This window comes from Sitodiplosis mosellana, unplaced genomic scaffold (assembly GCF_009176505.1).
Source record: "Sitodiplosis mosellana isolate CC-2019 unplaced genomic scaffold, AAFC_SMos_1.0 Smas_scaffold_5945, whole genome shotgun sequence".
NCBI classification, from domain to species: domain Eukaryota; kingdom Metazoa; phylum Arthropoda; class Insecta; order Diptera; family Cecidomyiidae; genus Sitodiplosis; species Sitodiplosis mosellana.
In genome coordinates, this window is record NW_022601187.1 from 2669 (window position 1) to 20611 (window position 17943).

Below are 17943 nucleotides of genomic sequence, written 5' to 3' on the forward strand. Positions count from 1 at the left end.
CGAACGAAAGAATGAAAATAACAATTGTTTTCAATCATGTCAGACGAATGTTTGAATCCAACACTAAATGCGCCCTCTCAGATATATTTTGCGCTTACAAAATTTGCTATGCTAACACCGCCGTACGCGAACAATGCCCTTTTGCAGTATTTATGCAGCATGGATACAGTGTAGCCAGTGTACCACATGTGGTATGATTAAATGTACGAAAACATCACTATCGTCGTAATTTCAATACATTCACGATTCATGTGAATCCAATGGAGGACACAATGAGCCTTTGGACTAAACCTCAGTTGAGTTCTCTAGTATTTCAGCTTTTTTGTCATTTACCCTTTTTCTGGGCATTGACAAAAAAAGTCCATTGATATAATTAAATATCCTCGTATATTCCTCTTCTGCGGTTCCACCAGTTTCAAAAGCACTGATCGCGCACACATTCAGAAAATAATTTTATCCATACGACATGAAGAAGTAGTTTGGTTTTTATGAACTTTGGGAAAAGAGAGGCACATGTGTGTGTACAAATGATGAGAGACAAAAACATACTGTCAGATAAACCAAAAATGATGTTACACATGAAAAAGCAAAAAAATAAGAATAGAAGCGTTAAAACATGCCAAAATAGACAACAACAATGTCGACAATGACAACATGAAGAAGTGCAACAAAAAACTCATAAAGACTTTGGGGATTTCAGACATTAGATCATTAATCAAGTAAGAGGAAATATGCCACATCATTATTATGGCTTCTTGAGAACAGAATATATTGAGCGGCTCGTGATGTTGGTTGCAACAAATAGATGACACACGTGCGCACCTAATCGCCATACAATGCACGATTTCCTACTTCAAACATAGGCAAAAAAACAGTAAATATTTGCCTTCTCATTTCATTGAAGATGTTTTTTTAGATATGCGAACATACGTCATTAGTTACAATAAACGACTACAGAAAGCTTACTACGATTTGAACAGACATAATGGATTATTTCTAAATTTGAAAAATTTCTCCGGAAATTTTGAACAATATGTATTTTAAGTTAATTTTGGAAAAACAGTCAATAACTAAAACAGGAGCCATAGTATCAGTTTATTATATCACTTTGTTGGCATTTTCATTGCTATATTTTCGATTGATTTCAATTTTAATCATAAGTTGAGTAACTCAACGAGTTTAATGCAAATCAAATTGACACCCGATAGAATTCATTGAACACTATATCCAACGAAATTTTTCCATTGTATGAATGCTAGCACGACAGACGTTGATGATAATGACAAAATATCATTGGGTCGCATTGAAAAGGTACAGTCAGAAACAGATGAATTTGCTCAATGGTCGAATTGGTTGTCACCAAATAGGAAATTAAAATGAAATGATAAAATACAATATACAAATTGCGCGTATGGTGGGAATAAGGAAGAATCAAATCCAATGTTGGCAGTACATTTACATGTTGCTTTCGTTTCAGTTTAAGCAAGTGTTTGTCTTCGCTTCGCTGACAATTCTAAATTTACTCTAGTGTGCACCGCATCAAACCAAGGCAAAAATTTTCGTGGCTTATAACAAAGCAATGGAGCAGTTGAATGTAGTTTCATCATGTTTTTTCCACAATTGAAACTCCGAACGATATGTCGAATGTCGAACGCAATGCCTGTCGGTTGCTTTAGTGGTTTCTATTTGAATTTAAATTTGAAAACACCGAATTGCGTTCGGTTCGTATTTGGCCATAGATTGGAATTGGAATATGCATGGCTATAGTTTAGGCGAAAATGAAGCAAACATTTCCCCGTTGTGTACACGAGAAATTGACCAAAGTGACCACGAATCAGTGCATAGCACACATAAAACGCAAACGCATTCAAAATGCATGCATTAATGATGGTGCAGGAAAATTTACTTTGCTCGAACATACTTATCGATCTAGTTAGAGATTGCTGCTAGCAATAGCATTCGCTTACAGTGATTTCCAAATCTCCAAATTGACACGAAACGACTACCGCTCCAACGATAGCAAACATTCGAAGTGCATAAAAAGCATTCGTGTACAAATCGGTTATAATTAATTAAAAATTTCTATTAGTTTTTCGTTTACTAATGACCAATATGCGTTTGTTTCTCACTACAGCGCTTACAATCCAATGCTAGTCATGTTTTATTGAGATCAGTTGAGCCAAGCATATCGGGAAAATTTAGCTGTGAGGTGTCTGCCGACGCACCTTCGTTTCACACGGAAATTGCCGACGCCCCTTTAGAAGTTGTTGGTAAGTACCTATTAATTATTTTTTATCCAAAGTGTCAGTACTTGAATTCTATTCGTGAGACGTAAAAGAATGTATGTTTTTTTGTCGATTCATATTTTTGAAAAGGAAAGTATGTTTTCTGTTGATTCTATCTGCGTTAAAAGGAAGTATGTTGGCATCCCGTCTAGCCTCCGCGGTTTTTCACGGCAAAGTTGTAGTACTCGAGGTCTTCTATAACATTGCTAAAGACATCTATTCCTTATCTCTTATCAGTTGCGCAAATCGCGCACATAAAAAAGCAAATTTTATAGAACTTTTTTTACTTTTCCGTACATAAGGCTGCCAACTCTACTGATTTTTTCAGTAGACTAATAAAATTCGTAAAAAAAATTCGTGTGTCGGAAGCAAATTTTTGTTTACTCATATGGAAAGAGGAAGTCCCAAGGAAGTTTTCTATCTGATCAGATTTCCCGGAAAAGTCACTGGAGCCAAAATATGGCCTCATATATAAATTTAGGGTCATTTTCAGTACATTTTATTTTTACAAAATCTTCCATATTTCCCGAGTTTTCCAAGATTTTCCAACCATTTTCATTTTATGAATGTACGATCGTATGCTGAAAACGAATTCAAGAAAATTTCCCGGAAAATTGCAAATCCTGGAAAATTTTCCGAAAATGAACTTATCGCTATAAAAGGAAAATGGAAAATCGGGGAAAATTATGAGAAGTCCCATTCGATCGGGCGGAAAATTTCATGGGGATGGTAGCCGTAGGCCGAGATTTGGGGCCTAAATCCAGCCGTTTCCGAGATATTGCGAAAAAACTGGCTTTTTACTGAATTTTTCATTATTATCGATGATGCTTCCCTTACATATACATTACTCCAAAAATGGTCTGGGGAGGGTCAGGGGGCAATATGGGTTGGTCCAATCGATAGATCTTGTCAAAGTACTCTGACAATACCCCCCCCTATTTGGGGGGGTAAACCCAAGCCCGGAAATCGCATTTTAAAATAAACCGCACACTCAATATTATAGCGACATCTATTATTAAAATAGCTTGTAGTAAATGCATTTATAGCATTTCCCTGTAGTTGCGATGTTTCCTATTAAGTTCCCTTGTAGTACTGACACATTCATGTTTGACACTTGTTAACTACATACCACAGGGGAATTTAATAGGTAACATCGCAACTACAGTGAAATGCTATGAATGCGTTTACTACAAGCTATTTTAATAATAGATGTCGCTATAATATTGAGTGTGCGTGAATTCAATGGGAAGAATCATATTGATCCAATTTTCAAGCTTAGGAATGGATTTCACGCCCTGTTGGAAGGGTGTTTGTTAGGGTACTTTGACGAGATCTATCGATTGGACCCACCCATATTGCCCTCCGACCCTTCCCTGATTAATTTCCTGGGATGTTGTTTGAATTTCTTCCCGGGAGAAAAAATAATTTCTTCCAGATTGCGCAAATCTTTGTTTTTTTTAATCCTAACTATATTATGATGTACATTAAGGGTACTTAGAAGTACTTAAGAGTACTTAAGAGTACTTAAACCGTTTTTTTCTCACTTTTTTCCATATTTATGACTAAAATTCGAAATTTATTCAATATTTTTGGACACGGTCTTCGGCAATAAAGTAGCCAGTGTAAAAATAGACAACCTTTCTGAACATATAAATCCAAAATAAGCATGTTCTGACCACTTATTTGGCTCGAAATTTCACTTTCAAAAATCTTAACTCAAAACACATTGGATGTGATTTTGTTGGGTTAAGTGTTCAGGAGAGTTCTTTGTTTTTACAACGGCCACAATTTTGCCGAAGACAGTACCCAAAAAAATTAATAACCTGAGAATTATGGTTGAAAAAGTGCAAAAATAGATTATTTTTACAATATTTTGTACTCGAGCAAACACCAGATGGAATTTTTTGGGTAAACGGATAGTCCCAATCGATAAATATTGTCAAAGTAGTCTAACAAATACCCCCCATATGGGGGGTAAAACCCACTCCCAAGCCCAAAAATCGCATTTTAAAATATACCGTGAACCGTTGAATCATTGAAATCCATTTTTTGAATTTGGGGATGAGTTTGACCCCCCAAATGGGGGGTATTTGTTAGACTACTTTGGCAATATTTACCGATTAGACCCACCAATGTTGCCCGCCGACCCTTCCCTGACCAATTTACTGAGGGAGATAATATTTTCGATTTGCAGGTCCCCGAAAGAGGGTCAGTGGAAGGTCAGAAGGCAAAATGGGTGGGTTTAATCGATAGATCTCATCAAAGTACCCTAACAAATACCTCCCATTAGGGGGGGTAAAACCCACCTCCAAGGCCAAAAAACGCTTTTCAATGATTCAAAGATTCATGGTATATTTTAAAATACGATTTTCCGGCTTAGGGATGGGTTTTACCCCCCAAATGGGGGGGTTTTGTCAGAGTACTTTGACAAGATCTATCGATTGAAGTTACTTCCGATGCCCTCTGACCCTCCTCAGACCATTTTTTAAGGAACTGCAAATCAAAAAATTTGCCCCCCCCCCAGGAAATCGGTCAAGGAAGGGTCAGAGGGCATCGGAAGTAGCTCCAATCGATAGATCACCCCCAACTTTTCTAACAAATACCCCCCCATTAGGGGGGTAAAATCCACCTCCAAGGCCAAAAAACGGATTTCAAAGATTCAAAGATTCATGGTATATTTTAGAATGCGATTTTCGGGTTTGGGAGTGGGTTTACCCCCCCAAATGGGGGGGTTTTGTCAGAGTACTTTGACAAGATCTATCGATTGGACCAACCCATATTGCCCCCTGACCCTCCCCAGACCATTTTTTGGAGTAATGTATATGTAAGGGAAGCATCATCGATAATAACCCTGTGGGGAGTCAGGAAATGGGTCAGTCGACATCGGGGGAAGCTCCAATCGATAGATCTCGTCAAAATACATTGAGATACAAACTGGTCCGGGGGGTTTAGCCACTCCCTAGCCCGCAAATCGGGTTTATATTTTTCCTCTGGGGAAAAATTTTCCCCCACCCCCCTCCCCCCTCGCGCATGTATGCCGTTGTCGTTGTCGTTGGTGTTTGTTAACACGATAACTCAAAAAATAATTGAGATAATCCAAATCTGAAAGTCCCAAATAGTTTTGTATCCAATAAACTTAGTTTAAGTTCGAAGATGAACCACTTTCGATTTGATCTTAGGGTACTTGCCCTAAGAAAAACCTCAAAAAATTGACACTTTTGTATGGTATTGGGTCAATTCGAAAGTTTCCGCCGTTTTTTTTGTCTAAAAATACATTTATTGCAAAATAAATTGAAAATGTACATTAACCAATGTATTCGCCATCGTTAGCTATGACTTCTAGCCATCTTTCAGGCAGCTTGTTGATTCCTCGCTTGAAGAAGTCCTCGTCTTTTTAGGTTATGTAGTCATCAACCCATTTTCGCACTTCTTCCTCATTTTGAAAGCGTACTTCAGACAGAGCAATCTGCATCGATCGAAATAGATAGTAGTCGCAAGGAGCAAGGTCTGGAGAGTACGCGGGCTGATCAAGCCGATCCCAACCGAGCTGCTCTACCTTATTTTTAACGATTGTTGCACGATGTGGCTTAGCGTTTTCATCGTGGAACAAAACATTGTGGTGTTTTCGAGCTATTAATGGCCGTTTTTCATCCAATGCATGAGCGAAATCATTCAATTGGCGTCGATAGCGTTCCTTATAAATCGTTTGATCTGGTTTTAGCAGCTCATAATACACGAATCCTTTCATATCCCACCAGATGCACAGCATAACCTTATCGCAATGAATATCTCGTTTTGGCTGGGATGGCGCCGGTTGGCCGGGATCAACATACGCTGCTTTACGCTTGAGCTTTTCGTAATAAACCCACTTTTCATCGCCGGTAACAATCCGATACAAAAAACTGTTTCTTTTGTGCTCTGCAAGATGTTTTGTGCATATTGCGATTCGTGCTTGAAGTTGCTCTTCAGACAGTTGATGTGGAACCCATTTTCCCAGCTTCCGAATCTTTCCCATGGCGTGCAAATGTCTGAAAATGGTTGTTTGGCCGACGTTTAACTGCAATGCAAGTTCTTTTTGCGTTTGGGTTGGGTCTTCATCCAATAATGCTTGCAAATCGACATCTTCAATCGCTTCTGGCCGACCTGAACGTTCTTTGTCTTTCAAGTCAAAATCACCACTTTTGAATCGATAAAACCATTCTCTGCAGCTTCGTTCCGATGGAGCTTGCTCGCCATAAGTATCTGACAGCATTCGATGAGCTTCAGCGGCAGTTTTCTTCGAATCAAATAAGAAAAGAAGGGCCCCTCGAAAAAACACCTTATCACGATCCATTTTCAATCGATTCAAAAACAATGACGCAGAACGAAAAATGAATCTTTCTGCTCTGAGTTAGATTGCTAAATGTCACATCTACAAAATGCAATTGGATTCACTTGTCAAGCTACGCTCAGTTACAAGTGGCGACATTTAAATGTCAGCGGGGGAAACTTTCGAATTGACCCAATAGGTACCTGTAAATCGACTCCGATTGGCTTCAAACTTTCTGGGAATTCATTTTTTGGGAGAAAAATAAGATTCTGAAATTTTGAAACCTGGGGTACCTCCCATACAATTTTTTTGAAATTTTGACTAAAATTACCGATTTTTGAACAATTTTGTATTCGATTCTGATTGGCATCAAACTTTCTGAGGTTTCATTTTTTGGAGAAAAAATAAGATTCTGAAAGTTTCATGTTGATCGCATTTGCAGAAGTTTGATTTTTTGTCCTCAATTTCGGCCGACATTTTCTTGGAAAAAATTGAGGGCCAAAAACCAAACTTCTGCAAATGCGATCATGATGAAACTTTCAGAATCTTATTTTTTCTCCAAAAAATGAAACCTCAGAAAGTTTAAAGCCAATAAGAATCGGTTTACGGGTACCTCTCATACAAAATTGTCGAAGTTTTAGTTAAAGTGACCGATTTTTCACTTTATTTTTATTATTATATTTTCACTGCCTTCATTTCAAGAGAATTCACAAAAAATAACCAAAAGTACCTACGGACAACGCAGGCCAACTGTACAGTTTTCACTGGATGGCAGCACTTATTTAGTTCTAAAAACGTTCAATTGACAGTTTACTGTGCGACATGGAGAAACAGAGGCAACACACACTCGGACTCACCATAGTGAGTGTGAGTGTGTTCGTGAGCTAAATGTTTGTCGTTGTCACACAGATTCATACTGATAGGGTTACATGGCATCGTTCAATTTTGCCACATCATTTCAGTAAAAACATTGTATTTCTAGAACATTCGTTTCATAGCAGCCATTCGCATCTCAAGCAAACCGTTCACACAATAGTTTTAGTTTTGTAGCAATTTACATTTTTCATCACCACGTTTTGCATTTCCGCACGGTTAGATCTCAGATTTTGCGATTTAAGTACAAATCGGTTTAGTCGAAACAATTTCACGTACATTTCATCCAAGAATAAAAACCACACAACTCACACTGATTGTGTTCGGTGAAAGAGTTTGATCACTTTGAATTGCGCATTATTGTACTGTAATGTTATAGAAGATCTCGAGTGCTACAACTTTGCCGAAGACACCAAGTTGTTATCTCTTATCAGTTCCGCGGAAACCGTGAAAAACCGCGAGGACCCGCTAAAAACGAACATACATTCTTTTATAACATACGCTCCAACGATGTCATGTTCAACGCCTCAAGTCGCTTGTTGTAGTTGGTGATAATGTAGCCGTTGGCCGCTGTACGGTACTCTCTTCGGGCGAGCTGGGTAAACTTTCTCAAAACGCTCTCAATTTTGTCGATATGCACGGCATAGGTTGGTAGCCATACAACATTGCAGTACTCAAGATGAGACTGAAATAGTGCGTAGTATAGAGTTTTGAGCGTTTGAAGGTCGGTTATGTCGTAGCAAAATCTTACGATGAATCCCAGGGCTGCTGTAGCTCTCGAAGTGATCGCGTCAATGTGCTTGACAAAACTGAGCTTCTGGTCAATGATGACGCCGAGATCTTTGTGGTCCGAAACGCGCTTGAAAGTAAAATCACCGTATTTGTAATTTGTATCGATTATATCCTTCCTTTTTGTGGTGATTGTAAGGACGTCACATTTGTCAAGGTTCAGGTGCAAATTGTTTACGTCGCACCAAACCTTGAGTTTGTCGATGGCCCGCTGTTGTTGATGATTTTGGCAATTTTTACATCATCGGCGAACAAGGAAATGAACACGTCGTCCATTTCGTCCACTATGTCGTTGATGAACAACAGGAACAATGTGGGTCCGAGATGACTACCCTGTGGTACGCCAGATGATACGTTGAATTCATTCGACTCGCTGCTCCCATACTTAACGAATTGCGTTCTGTTGGACAGGTATGATTCGATCCAAGCAAGAAGATTGTCTGGCAGGTTGAACGATCTGAGTTTCAGAATCAACCTCTTGTGTGTTACTCTGTTAAACGCTTTACTGAAGTCCGTGTAGAGAACGTCCACTTGCGCACCAGAATTTATGCCTCTCTGGGCATAGTAGGTAAATTCGGTGAGATTAGATGCAGTGGATCTGGATTTCATAAAGTCATGTTGCTTTTTGGTGATTTTTTCCTGTACCAGTGACAGAAGTTTGACGTTCACCAAATGCTCGAAGAACTTCGCCACAGTTTGGAGCTTAGCTATGCAACGGTAGTTTTCAATCTTCGATCTCGCCCCCTTCTTGAAAATGGGTGATACACTCGAGCGCTTCCATTTGTCAGGGAAATGGCCAGTTGACAATGATTCGTTGAAGATCTCGGTGAGTGGAGCCGCCAAATGACTCGCACAATTCTTTAGTATCAACGGGTACATACCATCGGGACCCGCACCTTTCTTGGTATTCACAGCTTGTAGCTCTTCGAGCACAAAATTGATGTCGAGCTGGAATTCCTCAGTTTGCTGTGACTCATCGGTAGGCGATTGTTGAACGCCTTGAGTCGATGAGTTATCGTAGTTGCTACTGAAGAAATTTGCAAACAGGTTCGCCTGTTCACTTTCGTTTGCCGTGCGCACATCACCAAATTGCATGACTTTTGGTTCGTTGTCAGTACTCTTCTTCGAATTTACATATTGCCAAAATCTCGATGCATCATGCTTGAGCGAGGATTTCATTTTGTCCACGTACGTGTTGTACAGTTCCGTATTCAGTTTATCAAACTCACGTGATGCCAAAATATACTTCCATTCAAACGACTGATGGTAGCCGGATCATCTGTAGCGTTTCCATGCCTTATTCTTCCTATTTTTCAATGTTATTAGGAATTTGTTTTTCCACGGACATTTTTGTATCGACTTGACGATGTACGTAGGGACAAATTTGATAATTGCATCGTCGAGAGTCTTGTGCAGCAAGTTCACTTTCTCAGTGATTGTCCTTCCGTGGAATAATTCGGTGAAGTTGACATTTGCTAGATGTGCATTCATGTCTCTATAGTTGGCTCGTTTGAAGTTGAATGCTTTTGTTGTGATATTGGCTTCAGTCGTATTGATTCCGTGCCATTCAAATGTAGCCATTATTGGTGGATGATGACCTTCCACTTTTTTCTTCAGTGCGTTGGCCTTATCAACACGCTCAATTGTAATGTTGGTGAAATCATTTGTAAAGAACAAATCCAATAGACGCTCCTTTGAATCATTACGTACATGATTTACCTGATGAACACCCATGCTCATGAGTCCCTGGATAAAAGTGGCCGTTGACTCAGGTGCAAATTTGGTTGGAATTTATATGTTGTCATTATTACTATCGATTGACCATTCAACATGCGGCAGATTAAAATCACCAACGAAAATAAGAACATCCTCTGGATAAGATGCTATTTGATGCATGGCCGCTAAATGTGAGTCGTAAACTGATTGCGGTGAGTTTGGTGGAATGTATGCGCAGTAGATATAGATGACGTGTGATTTAGTAGTGGCTTTCACACAAACATATTCCAGATCGTCAGCACCAGCAATTTTTATCTCTTCACTGGCGAATTTTTCATTTTTGGTTGCAATTAGTACACCACCGCCACGTTGAAAAAGTCTGTCCCTACGAAAAACAGAATACGAATCGTCAAAAAATTTAGCATCATAAATATCATTTCTGAGCCACGTCTCAGTTAGAATTATCGTATCGTAATCGTTGGAAGAAGCAGCACAATAGAAGCGCTCTTCTTCGGAACAAATGCTGTGACAGTTTTGGTAGTAAATTCTGGTGAGAAAAGCGTAATCATCCGATATGGCACGGTTTAGTGCCATCTGCTGTGATAGTCTTGTTGATTTCCTGCGCAGCGATCGTTGAAGCAGTAGCGATGGTAATTCGGCTTCACTTGCGAGCAACAGCTCTTCTGGCGCAGATTTGTACGTGCTTGCCGGCGTTTCCTTTGTGGATGCTGGTTTTTGGTGTGTCTCCAATTCGTTTGCTGAGCATACGCTTGCTAACCCCGTTTTTTGGCTTGGGGCGATCGATTGTTTTGTTTTGTTTCGTAGTTGAATTCGATTTCTCGGGTAACCTGTAATGCTAAATTTTGGCATTACTTTGGTCCTTCGTTACAATATTAATGTGTTACGGCAAAATGTAATCTGTAGAGGGAGGGAGGGAGGATATAGAATATGAAATCAATTTGGGCGTATAAATGTGGTATTTGCTATATTTTGGTGCATTATTTTTGAATTTTTGCTATTTTTTGCAGTTTTTCGCAATTTTTCTTCAATATCGCCCATGCGACTGTTTAGCCATCATGGGGGAATAAAATGTGTACTGAAATAAATTTTGGACCAGACACTATATTTTAAAAATCTTTCCTACCTGAATTGGTGGCTCAGAATCAATAAAAATGGTTGCATACTTGTAGAAGCACCATATTTTCAAATTTCCGACTTCAATTTTCTACACGTATGTAGGAAATGTTCTACACGTATGTAGGATTTTTACGAGCTTTCCGAATATGATAGTGGTTTGGAGTAAAAACCTCTGACCTGGTTTTGCCCTAAATTTGCCCCTAAATATTGATTTTCAGTGAAAAATTGACATTTTGAGCCTCCCCTGTCCTGAAGGTGTCAAACGGACGGACTGTCCGTCTTTTTAGCCCGTCTGTCCGTCCGTCCAGGGCTCTTGAATTTTTTTTTTGCGCGTGGAGGAATTCTACTACCACCCACAGAAGTTATAAGTTGTAATGGTTTATAAGAATGGTATAGTATTTGTGAAAAGGTTCATTTTTGAATTCAATCGACTTTTTTTTATTCGTTCGCAACTAGATGCTGTTGAGTTGTTGTTGTTTATAACAAAACAATATATCAATAACCCTTATTGATTCCGAATAAATAAAAATATTTTTAATTTGGATTATAGAATCAAACGTCTGTGAATTCATAATGAAAAAACCAAATGTTCATGTTCACGTTTATTGTGAAAAAATACATCAAAATATAGAACTGATTGATTTAAATGAGTAACGGTCAATTTTTGTTCACCGGGATAAATTTTTTTTGGAATAAAGACTAAATCATATGCAGTTTGATGGCTTGATCGATCAGAAGTGTATGTTCATACAACCTGTCATGTACTACAATCTTTATAAATCATGTTTTCACTCATTTTTTGAGACCGAGAGGTAAAATATTCATACCTAGGTGTAAATTTTACAACGTGAGAGGTAAACTTTTACACCTCGAGGGATAAATATTGCCCCGCGAGGGATAAATCTTAATTTACCCTAAATACAAGTTGAAAAGAACATAATTATGAAATATGTTTCATATAATATGTTATCGAATCTGGTTGGATTTCTTCGTGAATACAAAACGAATGAATCCTTTGCACATGGAAATGTTATTTATCGTTTGACAGTTGATAGCCACTGTTGACAAGCAGCGGCTACATTGCATAATATCACACCCGTTATCGAGTACAAAAATAAAGAAAGGAAAGAGTAGGATAGTTGTTAGCTTGACATGACTCCTATATTCGGTCAATAAAAGAAAAACAAAGATTTTATATCTCTATAGGACTAGTAATGTAGTTACATCAGTTATGTTAAGCGTTTGATCGATCATTTCGGTTTTTTTTTTCATTTTTTCTTGTTGGTAAGTCATTTCCCCATTTTGATAAATCATTTTCCGATTTTCGTAAATCATTTCCCCATTTTCGTAAATCATCTTCCCCATTTTGATTAATCATTTTCGTAAATCATTTCCCCATTTTCGTAAATCATTTTCCTATTTTGATCAATCATTTCCCCAGTTTTTGATATATCATTTCCCCATTTTGATAAATTAATTCCCCATTTTGATAAATCAATTCCCCATTTTGGTACGACATTTCTACATCAACCGTTTGAAAATAAACATTCAAAACGTGAACAGTTTTGCCAAGAGATTCCGCGACGGAACCAACTATTTGCCCAAATGTGTTCGCGCTAAAATCATGTCTACACTCATTTGGCAACACACAAACGTCAGAACAGTAGCAGCACCGTGAGAATGACGGTTGCCATGAACAACATTCACATTCAGTCGAATCGTCAAACACACCACACACACTTGCCGTCGACTTTCAATCCACTCAATCTTTTACCCATTCAATCGCTCACAGAAATAATTACACTCCAAATCATTGTTCATCACATTCAGAAACCTTTTTGCATACAATGTGAAACGCATTCAATTTCACAAAAATCCAATTTATTTATTTATTATATTTTCAATTTGAGAGCAATTCATTAAATTAAGTGTTAAAGAAAAGAAACAATCGGGTCTTGTTTTTATGAACTCTAAAACTATAGTTTACCTACAACAAAACAAATATTCTGTAATCTGTAATAAATTTTAATGATGATAATTTTAAAAAACCTACTTAAAATTTAAATAGAATTGCCAAAGCAACTTCCAGTGATAACGGGAATTCAGCCAAGGTATCGACAGGGTGACGCAATACGAGGCAACTGTACATCCTTTAATTCGAAACCAGTCGCTAATTTGACATGGATGATAAATGATGTGGCGGTAAGTTTATTATTTTCTCTTTTCGTACAATTGAAGAACATATTTCATATCAATAACATAAATCAGATGAAAAACCTCTAGACGAGTTTAAAATGGAGTGACGCTACTGAGCGTGGATCTACCACTCGAAAAGACTGATATCATTTTGAGTGATGCTAGAGCGCTGTATTACCACTGGATTCAGCGCCGTAGCCAGGCCGGCGCAATGGGTGCATTGCACCATCCAAAAATTTCAAAGGTGCAACAAAATCGGGTGCAAAATCGGGTTTCAAAGGTGCAACAAAAGAAAAATTTCGATTTTGCAGCCTCCAATTTTTTTTTCTGGCTACGGCGCTGACTGGATTCGAAGTTCAGAAGTGTTTTTCGCATTCACTGTAGTGAAAATTTACTCATAATAAGGAACAATATCGCGTCACGACTTTTTGACGACAAAACGCTTGAAAGCTTGATCTAAAATCAAAAGTCTTGACGCGATATTGTTCCTTATTGTGAGTAAATTTTTACAATAGTGAATACGAAAACCCTTCTGAACTTCGTATCCGGAGGTAATACAGCGTCAAAACGCCACTCAAAATGATATCAGTCCATTTGAGTGGTAAATCCACGCACAGGAGCGTCACTCCATTTTAACCTCGTCTAGAGGGTTTTCATCTGATATCACTACTTCTGTAAGGCATTTTTTGGGAAACATACACTTTTGCCAAAAATATTAAGGTCTTATTATTATTAGGAAACACATTTGCATCCAAATTAATCCCTGAAAATAGCAAATTTCCACTACCATTGAAAAAGTCCCATTTTCCTCTAATTGCACAATGTAAAATGCGGGAAAATATGATTAAATTTCAAAATAACCATAAAAGAAGAGTGTTGAAGTAATTGTGGACCCCTGTTGCTGTTGTTGTTGTTGTGGGGGTAGTTTATAGAAGTAAAGTAATAAGTAATATATTACTATTTCCTATTACTATTACAGGCTATTACAGTAATGGCTATTACATTTATCCTATTACTTTTCCTATTACATGTAATATTATTAGGTTCACCCTGTCACAAAAGTAATAGCTTCTGTAATAGATCCTATTACATTATGATTTTCCTATTACATGTAATAGTAATCAGATGAAAAACCTCTAGACGAGGTTAAAATGGAGTGACGCTCCTGTGCGTGGATTTACCACTCAAAATGACTGATATCTTTTTGAGTGACGCTTTGACGCTGTATTGCCTCTGGGTACGAAGTTCAAAAGTGTTTTTCGCATTCACTTTTGTGAAAATTTATTTACAATAAGGAAAAATATCGCTTGAAAGTTTGACTTGGAGACTAAATTCAAAAGTCGTGACGCGATATTTTTCCTTATTGTAAATAAATTTTCACAATAGTGAATGCGAAAAACACTTTTGAACTTCGTACCCAGAGGTAATATAGCGTCAAAGCGTCACTCAAAATGATATCAGTCATTTTGAGTGGTAAATCCACGCACAGGAGCGTCACTCCATTTTAACCTCGTCTAGAGGTTTTTCATCTGATATCACTACTTTTGTAAGGCAATTATTCTCGGAAAAATACACTTTTGTCAGAAATATGTCTATTTTAAGGTCTTATCATTGGGAAATTGTAATTTTTCGGGTAAAACATTTGCATATACATTTCACAAGTTTTGTAAATAGCAAATTTCCACTTTCATTAAAAAAGTCCCATTTTCCCCTTATTGGACATTGTAAAATGTGATTAAATTTCAAAATATCCATTAAAAGAGTTTTGAAGTAATTTTAGACACATTACTTCATTGAAACATATTAATTCCAACCACCAAAGCTCTGGAAAGTGCATTTTTATGTATCCCCCGAACAAAAGTTCAATTTCATACATTCAGATGCCAAAATGCCGATTTATGACCAAAATGACAACGAAATGGATATTCAAGTGTTCATGGGCTCCCATTTTTGTCATACGTTTTCCCATTTTCTGTCATACGTTTTCCCATTTTCTGTCATACGTTTTCCAATTTCTTGTCATACGTTTACCCATTCTTGTCATACGTTTCCCCATTTCTGTCATATGATATCAATTTATCCAATTGAAAATGTGACAGTTTTAAAGATAGAACATTAACGGGTTTAAAATTGTTTTGTTCCATTGAATTGTTTTATGTAATTTCAATATTGTTCTGATTTATTTTTTTTATTTATTCAATTTTGGTCACACCTGGCAGAGTAATTGTCATTTTGGTTGCATTTAGGAAACATATTTTAAGAAAAAAAAATTTCGAGTTTTGTTCAACGACCGATTTGAATCGGACAAGTTTTGGTTAGTTGAAACAGTTTTTTAACGTAAATGTTTGTTTTATTAGTATGCGCATTTTGGCCCGCCCGGGAGAATGTCGTAATCGACATATTTAGGTTGTTTGATAAAGCATTATTTAGGTTGTTTAATAAAGCATTATGTAGGTTATTTAATAAAGCATTATTGCTGTGCGATGCACAATTGAAGGTTTTAGGTCATACCATATTGTTTGGCAATATGTTTGTCATGAATGTAAAATATGCATAATCGAAACTATATAAACCGAAGTGAATAAACAGAAAACGCTTAGTTCAACTGAACCTGCACAATTGAATCGTTTCATTTCAAGAAGGTTCGATAGAGCTGAGACAGTACTGTCATTCAAAAGCAACTGGAAGCAGAGATCAACGTACGGTGATATTTCGTGACTACGAAATTGGTTAACGTTTCAATTCTATGGACGCTGCCATATTGAAAATTTACGTGCGATCTGGTGCACGCACTCAATAGTTCCACCTATTTTAATAAGGAATCTATATAGGTGGCGCTGCCACATCGTCATTTACATCGACTCAAATATCGTCAAATATAATAACATTGTTTATACTACTGTGTCCAAAAAGTAAGGTGACATTGCATTTAAAATTTAGCGCGCGGGGGAATTTGAAAAAATCCTTTTATTTTTAGGTTGGTAGGACTGTCTTTGACATCCCTGCCAAATTACACGTCAAAATATTCATTAGTGTTTGAGATACGCTTCGTTTTGTGGACTGCTAAAAGTGAATTTCTCGTTTTTTGCGATGTCGAAATTTGTTGATCAAAGAATTTGCATTAAATTTTGTTTGCGGAATCAATTTTCTGCTGCGGATTCGTTGAGGATGGTGCAGAAAGCCTTTGGTGATGAGGCTATGTCGAAAAAAAATGTTTACAAGTGGTATAGTGAGTTCCAAGCAGGCCGTGAATGTGTCGAAGACGAAGAGCGTGCTGGGCGACCATCAACCTCAACCGACGAAGCTCACGTCCAAAAAATTAAAGATTTAGTGTTGGAAAACCGTCGATTAACGATTAGAGACCTTGCTGATGATATTGGCATATCGAAAGGCTCAGTCAATACCATTTTGAAGGATGTTTTGGGCCTCAAACGCGTCAAATCTCGACTGGTACCGAAATCATTGAATTTTTTGGAAAAAAGGTGTCGAGTTGACGTGTGTGAAACAATGCTTTCTGACTACATTGACAAGACGAAATGCATGATCACTGGAGACGAGACTTGGATCTATGCTTACGACCCGGAAACAACCGACCAATCGAGCGAATATCGTGCCAAAGGTGAGCCGAGACCAAAAAAACCGCGCCAAAGTCGCTCAAAAATCAAGGTCATGTTGACTGTTTTCTTCGATTATCGGGGTGTTGTGCATTATGAGTTCCTTCCCCCGGGTCAAACAGTCAACAAGGAATATTATTTGAGTGTTATGCGTCGTTTGCGTAACGCTATCCGCCAAAAGAGGCCGGAATTGTGGAAAGACAACTCTTGGTTTTTGCACCATGATAATGCATCGTCTCACAATGCGATCATTCTTCGTGAACATTTCGCCAAAAACTCGACTCATATCGTTCCACAACCACCGTTTTCACCTGATTTGGCACCGTGCGACTTCTGGCTGTTCAACAAGCTCAAAAGACCGCTCCGGGGACACCGTTTTGAGACGATAGAGCAGATTGAAGCCGCAGCGAAGACGGAGCTGAGGGCCATCCCTGAAGTCGACTTTTTCAACTGTTTCGAAGATTGGAAAATCCGTTGGCATAAGTGCATTGTATCGGGAGGGGATTACTTTGAAGGCGATGAAATTGATTTGGAAGAATAAATAAAGAATTTTCAAAATAAATGCAATGTCACCTTACTTTTTGGACACAGTAGTATAGGCTTTTTGCGCAGTACGGAGATCAAAAAAAGCAACGAAAAAACCACGGCATTATCTGCCCAATTGGATGATAAAAAAAAATATTGGCGTTGATAACGGAGCAACAACTCAAGAAACAAAACAAATTGATCGCGGTTACACAGACAATCAAATTGTTGCTGATCGGAATATTTTGGTAAATGCAATGAAAAACTTCGGTGAAAAAGGTAAAGTTTCCATTAGGGTGGTCCAAACTGATTTTTCAGGTAAGGTATGTGCTCCCAATAGCTTAAAATAAAATTGGGCTCAAATCTAGCTGATTCCCATTTTCAGTTTGAAAAAAAAAAAAAAAAAATAGGGGTCGGTGTTCCCGTACGTAAAATGGCTGTTTTTGAGCTATTTTTTAACATATACATTGATAGAAAACCCGTAGGTTATTCAATTCGA

General features: G+C 37.9%; 1 protein-coding gene across 1 annotated transcript; it reads left to right on the forward strand.

Moving 5' to 3' along the window:
• Positions 1-2134: 2134 nt before the first annotated feature.
• LOC129573094 (uncharacterized) lies at positions 2135-13311 on the forward strand (the record flags this gene model as incomplete). Its single annotated transcript, XM_055453290.1, is given in 2 exon segments — positions 2135-2270; positions 13178-13311. Coding segments are annotated over 2 exon segments (270 nt in total), but the record flags the coding sequence as incomplete, so codon positions are not given.
• Positions 13312-17943: the final 4632 nt, after the last annotated feature.